At 42.2% G+C, this 6,629-nt stretch overlaps 1 protein-coding gene across 7 annotated transcripts in view; it reads left to right on the top strand.

Moving 5' to 3' along the window:
* zbtb7b (zinc finger and BTB domain containing 7B) overlaps positions 1 to 6,629 on the top strand; it is a 49,947-nt gene extending 43,318 nt beyond the window's left edge. For 6 of the 7 annotated variants that reach the window (XM_053493707.1, XM_053493709.1, XM_053493712.1 and 3 more), the window contains exons 2-3: positions 1,573 to 2,540; positions 2,848 to 6,629. In XM_053493707.1, coding sequence (XP_053349682.1) covers positions 1,573 to 2,540; positions 2,848 to 3,325 — 1,446 coding nt within the window. In that variant the 3' untranslated portion in view covers positions 3,326 to 6,629. Of the gene's footprint in view, positions 97 to 1,572; positions 2,541 to 2,847 lie in introns of all 7 variants that reach the window. The other variant, XM_053493708.1, reaches the window with a different exon arrangement.

The raw sequence follows: 6,629 nt of genomic DNA, 5'->3' as shown, positions 1-6,629 counted from the left end.
AAGCAGCTAACTGAGATCTTTGTAAAAGAAAGAAATGAAGGAGTTGACACGGGACGGCAGGTAGACTATGGATGTCGGAGTTCAATCAAATGCATGGTTATGTTAGCATATTAAACAAGCTATTTCACATTAGCATTTTAGCTAAACTAAAGCTAAGCTAGCCAGTTTATAGTAACTGAAGTAAGTAGGAGTGTTCCAGCCAACAAGAAGGCTCTGTTCACTCCAACTATTTTTGGATGAAGTGGGGTTTAGGCAGAGTCAGGTCCTGCCACACCTCCCACAGTTGAGCTTCAACACCGCTCTTCAGAAAACCTATGGTGATGTCACTTAGGGTTTGTCCAGTTCTTTTACAGTCTGTGCTGGTGAGGAGCGTAACAGCTCTAAAGACATGCTGCCTTTAAATGCCTTTAAATTGGATCTGGATTTGATCCCTGAGTTCATTGTTGTTGAAACGCTATGGCTGTAGTCTGACCCTCTCTACAGTAGAAATATGTGGTCTAATCTACTCTATACAGGATATAAACATAAGGAGACCTTATTGTCATTGTAGTGATACAACAAAATTGGATGGTAGCTCTAAGAGACCAGCAGCAATAAGAAATGTAAGATTAAACAAAAGAATAAACAAGATAATTGCACTAAAACATAATGAATAAATATATGAGTTGTCTGATCTACTCTACAGAAGATATGTTTGTTAGCTGCTATCTGTTTACTGTTTAAACCTCCTTGATTGCATGCATCAGGTATCTTAAAATGTCAGACCCTAGTTCTGTGATGTAGGGGTTCTCCCTTTTAAACAGATCTCATCCCACCCGTCACTAGGGTTAGGGTTAAGGTTAGGGTTAGGCTCCCATTTTAAAGGCACGACAATGACCCTGGAATCGGCCTCTGTTCCTTTCATACAGTCTGCAGAGGAATATTCTGGCCTTGAGCTGGCTGTGTGACAGGGGCTAAGGTTAAAACATTGAAAAGTGGATTCGCCTCAGCGTTCGGCTGTGTTGCATGTGGAGTAGTTGCATTTTTAATCACACTTTAAGTTGGCAAGTTTAAGTTGACTTTTTGTAGCAAGGTGCAGCATTGCTATGATTTAAACCAAGAACGAGAAGTGCTGATTAACTGTGGTTTGTTCTCCTGATGTACATCTGTGTATCTGTTTTAAATGCTTCAGGTTTTTGAACTGCTTCTTGATAGAGCAGTTAAAACAGGATGTCTTGTGGCAACAAAAGTTTTAATATCATTTAATTAGCTCTTATTTGTACTTAGCAATTGACACTGGTAATGGTTTGTGTGTTATTGTAGTTAAGGTATGATGTCTTTAATGTAGTGTTTATCTTACTGCATTCTGCTGTTCATGATTCAAATATGTTAAATGGTCCTTTCCTAAAAAGTCGCTGCTCAGATTCTTATAAGCCTGCTGTAATTTTGGATAGTTAATGCTAATCTCAAGCCACGTTTCAAGACATCAGAACCATACAGACCATAAACAGAACTTTATGAGCTGCATTTTATCACCTGTTGTTGTGTCGTGTGTTCTGAATAGAATGTGCGCTGTGTTCCCTGTGCCTGCAGGTGGCGATGTCTCCTGGAGAGGACGGTCTGATCGGGATCCCATTCCCTGAGCACAGCAATGAGCTCTTGTCGCGCCTCAATGCTCAGCGGCGCTCTGGCCTGCTCTGTGACCTGACACTGACCTCCCGTGGTGCTCGCTACCCCACACACCGGGCCGTCATGGCCGCCGTCAGCCTGTATTTTCGGCGCCTGTTTGGGGCAGAGGAAGTGGGTGAGGCTGGTGAGGTGAGTGATGGCTGCAGCGTGTGCCAGCTGGACTGTGTGTCCCCAGACGCTCTGGATGCTCTGCTAGAGTTTGCTTATACAGCTACATTAACAATTCGCTCATCTGGCATGCGCGAAGTTCTTGAGGGGGCACAGTTGCTTGGCATCCAGTGCGTAGCTGATGCCTGCCGCCACATCTTGGGTGAAGTGGGCGAGAGTGGAGAGCTGGGTGGGGAGGGTGGAGAACTGGGTGGGGGGGCTGAATTGGGAGTGGCCAACAAGGAAAAAGCAAGGCAGGTCCACAACAAACAAAAAACACCATCACGCAGAAAACAAGACCGTCGCAGCTTAGAAAAGGCAGTGTCACCTGTACATCTGGCATGGAACACACAATCCCAGGAGGACAAGCCCAAATGTGAAGCTCTACCACCACCTGAGAATAAACCACGCCTACCACAGAATGGAGCTTCACAAAGTGTGCTCATGAATGGAGGAGCGCATTGGCCTCCGCAGCCACCTGAAGAGGAGGATGAGTCAAAACCTGAGGGTCTCACGCCACCTCGGAACCACACCCCCTCTCAGGCTGAATCCACCGTAAGTGGAGCAGTAGAGGGTGTAGCCAGGAAGAGGAAGTCTCAGGCCCCTCAGCAGTGCCCTGTCTGCCAGAAGATAATCCATGGAGCAGGAAAGCTTCCTCGTCACATGAGGACACACACAGGCGAGAAACCATTTCAGTGTATGACCTGTGGTGTACGCTTCACACGGTGAGATCTTGCACCTCGATCTATACATTTACTTGTGTTAGCATTATTTTAACTGTTATGCTTGGATCAGATTGACTACAACAACAACAAAAAAACAGTAAATCCTGTTCTGTAGCTAGCTAACCACACACTGAATTACATACAATGGAACTACAATGAAACATAAGACAGTGCAGAGCTCTTTAATTAAAACTAATCTAATAGCTGAGAAGTGAGGGTAAGAGTGTAGCCTTAGCATTTGAGCTCTGGTAAGGAATTTGAGACACAGCTTTTAGATGAGGTGGTGTGTGTCATGTTTCCTCTACAGGAACGATAAGCTGAAGATCCACATGCGGAAACACACAGGCGAGCGGCCGTACTCTTGCCCCAGCTGCCCAGCCCGCTTCCTGCACTCCTATGACCTGAAGAACCACTTGTCCCTGCACAGCGGGGTGCGGCCCTTCGAGTGCCCGCTCTGCCACAAAGCCTTCGCCCGCGAGGATCACCTGCAGCGCCACCGTAAGGGCATGGCCTGCCTTGAGCTTCATCCACGTCTGGAGCTCCGCCCACGCCGTGCTCGCCACGCTGCCTCTCCGCACTCCCCAACGTCGCCAGCATCATTATCTCCAACGTCCTCTTCATCCACGGCGCCACACTTCCTGTTCCGGGAGGACGTGGAGAAACCAGGCGCTCCATCACATGGCCCATTGACCCCTGGAGGAATGGTATATCCCAGAATCCTCCAGTGGAGGGTGATGGATGAAAGGGGAGGCACAGGATGGAGGGAGGATGAGGATGAGTCTTAGTGTGTTTTATGTGGGTGGGGGGTGGGGGGTGTATCATTTGTTGAGGCTATGCATCTAATTAAAGACCAGCTTAATGAAACAATAACTATATATATATATATATATATAACAATCTGAATTCGGAGAAACGGGTACTTTTGCTTTCTTTTTAATGTAGTTTTTAGTAAATGGGCTTAATTTTGTTTTTGTGTGTGACGCCAGAGTGACGGGGCTTTGGTTTTCTCCTTAGCTTTGTGTCTTTAAGTCTTTAGTTTTAATTCGCATAAATTAATAACAAATGATAGATTAATGTTCTATTCTGGGCCATGAAGTGCAAAATAAATAATACTGTGAGTTTGGAGTGTAAAGTGTAGAGTGTAGAGTGTGTGTGTGTGTGTGTGTGTGTGTAATTAATAATGTTGAAACAGTGCTTTTTATTTAAAATCTATAGTACTTGTAGCTTTCTAAGATTCTGTTAAAGGGCTACGGAAAGTGGTTTATTGGCAAAAGGCTGACACCTGATGGTGGAAGATAGAATTGCATTTGTTTACTTAAACTCCAGTGCGCTTATAAAGTCTCATTTTTGCTTCTGCATTAAGTCTGTACTGTAGGTCTTATGTATCCACATACCCTATGTATGTGTAGCTTATAACGCAGCCTGATGTGCATCTCACTAGAAATGTAAATACTCCTCAGACTACAACTATGATTAGTCCATCTGCATTTACACTTTCATGCTTCCATTTTTAATTAGGTTAAAACCTCATTCTGATCATCTCCTAGGACGTCTTCTCTCGTTCCTGTGTTGCAGTAATTTTAGTAAAAGTGCTTGTTGTTCAACATCTATTAACTTAGGCTCCTGCAAAATCCAATCAGTTTTCTTTGTCATGGTTTGTAGTACATCAAAAACAGTAGAGAGTGTCAAAGAGACTCAGCACAGTGGCATAGAAACCTCACTGACACCTACAGTGGTACTTCTGCATATGAACCTTAAGCCTTAAGACTTTTCACCTTAAGAACTGAAATTTGGCAAGAAATTTTCTGCGGGATAAGAAGCTTTTACGGTACACGTAACAAACTGAGCCAAACCGAATGGCAGCTACGTACGTCTGTTCAAACCTTCGGGCCTCCAGAACAGATTAAATGTGTATGCTGAGGTTCCACTGTGGTGGTTTATCATTGTAACTGCAGTCACACAGACCTACCAGTGCACTAGTGTAAATGTTCCCAATGCCGTAGGCCACTTGACGCAGGAGCATAAATCAGGCTTAACACACCACTTCCACTTCCCCAGACTTTCTACAGTGTCCCCAGATCGTGCATAAGAACATACACACACACTGCATTTAATTTAAATCAAATGTAGTGTTTCATATTGCCACATTTATTAGTTTCCATGGTACCGCTCTAGCTACAACTTCACATCGAATTGGACTTGTATGGAAACACACCATTAATACCATAGCAACCAAAAAGGTTAGCCTATCAATAATCCAACAACCAACTGCAATAAAGGGCTAATCACTTAGCGTTCAACTGGGTTAGCATAGCCGCAAGCAACTTGAATACGCTAACAACATTTTATTTCTTAAGTACAGATTTTTGACCCTTAAATCTTTATCATGGCAGACAAATTGCAAAAGTCTAGCAACCAAAAAATTTAGCATAGCAACATAGCATAATCATTTAACATTTAAAGATTTTAACTTTTACATATTGTGAACTTTTAGACTTAAGTATCATGTGCTTAATCTGTACACATTTTAAGATCAATCAATAAAACGGTTTAATGTTGCTTAACACTTTTAGGATTTTTCGGCTCTGTCCAACTAACCCTTCTAGGTTATTCACAAACTTTGGCTGTATAGATTTTTTTCACCTTTTTTTTTACACAGGTTTACTTTCGAGCATAACACCACGAGAGGGAATAGGTCTAGTAAAAGTGCCAGCAATGTAGCCGAGTTCAGTTCAAGTTCAGCATCAGTTCACTGACTGGAAGTGAGCTCGATAACTAGGCAGCGTGCTAATTAGCTTTGCTCACCAAAACAAGATTGCTAAACACATAATAGAAGAATCAAGTGAAGTTTGCTAACGGAGACAGGGAGTGTTAAGTAGAGTTTTAACACAATGAGTTTAGCGCTTAAACAGGGAAATCACTTTCTTCTTCTTCTTCACTCTGTATATAAATATAAACTGTAGAGGAATCTTTGGGTTTATTTATTTGAAAAATATTTAATATTTGATAATGCGCACACACACACACACACACACACACACACTGCTGTTTGACTCTCTGTGATTACGGATCCTACAGTGATGAGGGAAAGGCTTAAATCCAGTAGGGGGCGTCACACTCTCACAAACTAGCATTCACAGGTTCCGATACTTTACAATGTTTGTGTGTTTCACATTATGTATGAAAGTGTGTTCAATGCAGTAGTGCTCTCAGTCCACTATTAACACTGTAGTAAAGCGGTGTTTCATTAGGAATGTGTCCCATGTCAGGCCACAGCTGTCAGAAAGCCTTACTCTCCTCTCCGAGTGTAAGTGGAGCTTCACTGTTCTACTGCATGAGCATTCGATTCTGCAGATGCTTATTTTATGGCAGAGATAATACTTTTCTTTGATCCTGGAACTGTTGGGGCGGAGCTTGCTCTTCCCAAATACTACTGATCATATTCAGTCTTTACAAAAGTACAACCCTAACCCTAGCATTTTAGTCTTAGGTCAAGTTTTTAGTTTCTCAGGTGGCTTTGGAACTCTTTGGTATCACAGACTCTCTGGTTTCTCTCATACTTGGTTCCTCAGACAGTTTTGTCTGTCAGGTGATTCCAGGATTCTGTGCTCTCTCTCTTAATACTATAAGTTCATTTTGATTAGTTTCACAGATTAATCTATTTTTGGTATGATTTGGGTAAAACAACCCGATGAACAGAATCAGGCATGTGTGTTTTAAAGAAGCGTTTCAGAGATGTTTGAGTAAAAACTGCCTTTTTCTCAGTTTCTCAGGACTTATACAGCAATGCACTGAAATGATTATGTAAATAAGAATGTAAATGAGAATGCAAAAGAGTATGCACCAGGAGTGCTGAAGTTTGTCCCTGGTTTATCTTTTGGAATACAGATGTACTATTTGAAATTCCTTAATAAATGATTAGAGACGTTTATATTCTATAAGCTTATAGTTTATTACACAGAAGTGGGTGTTTATGAGGGGATTAATAGGTATTTTTATCACTATTCATAACCAGAAATAATGACATGGTGTACATTGTCTCTGATGTAAACATTCATGCTTAATAAAGAGAGAACATTCTTAAAAAAA

This window comes from Clarias gariepinus, chromosome 4, assembly GCF_024256425.1.
Source record: "Clarias gariepinus isolate MV-2021 ecotype Netherlands chromosome 4, CGAR_prim_01v2, whole genome shotgun sequence".
In the NCBI taxonomy this organism is placed as follows: domain Eukaryota; kingdom Metazoa; phylum Chordata; class Actinopteri; order Siluriformes; family Clariidae; genus Clarias; species Clarias gariepinus.
Note: the sequence above shows the minus strand (reverse complement) of the source record. Positions and strands in the feature narration are given on the sequence as shown.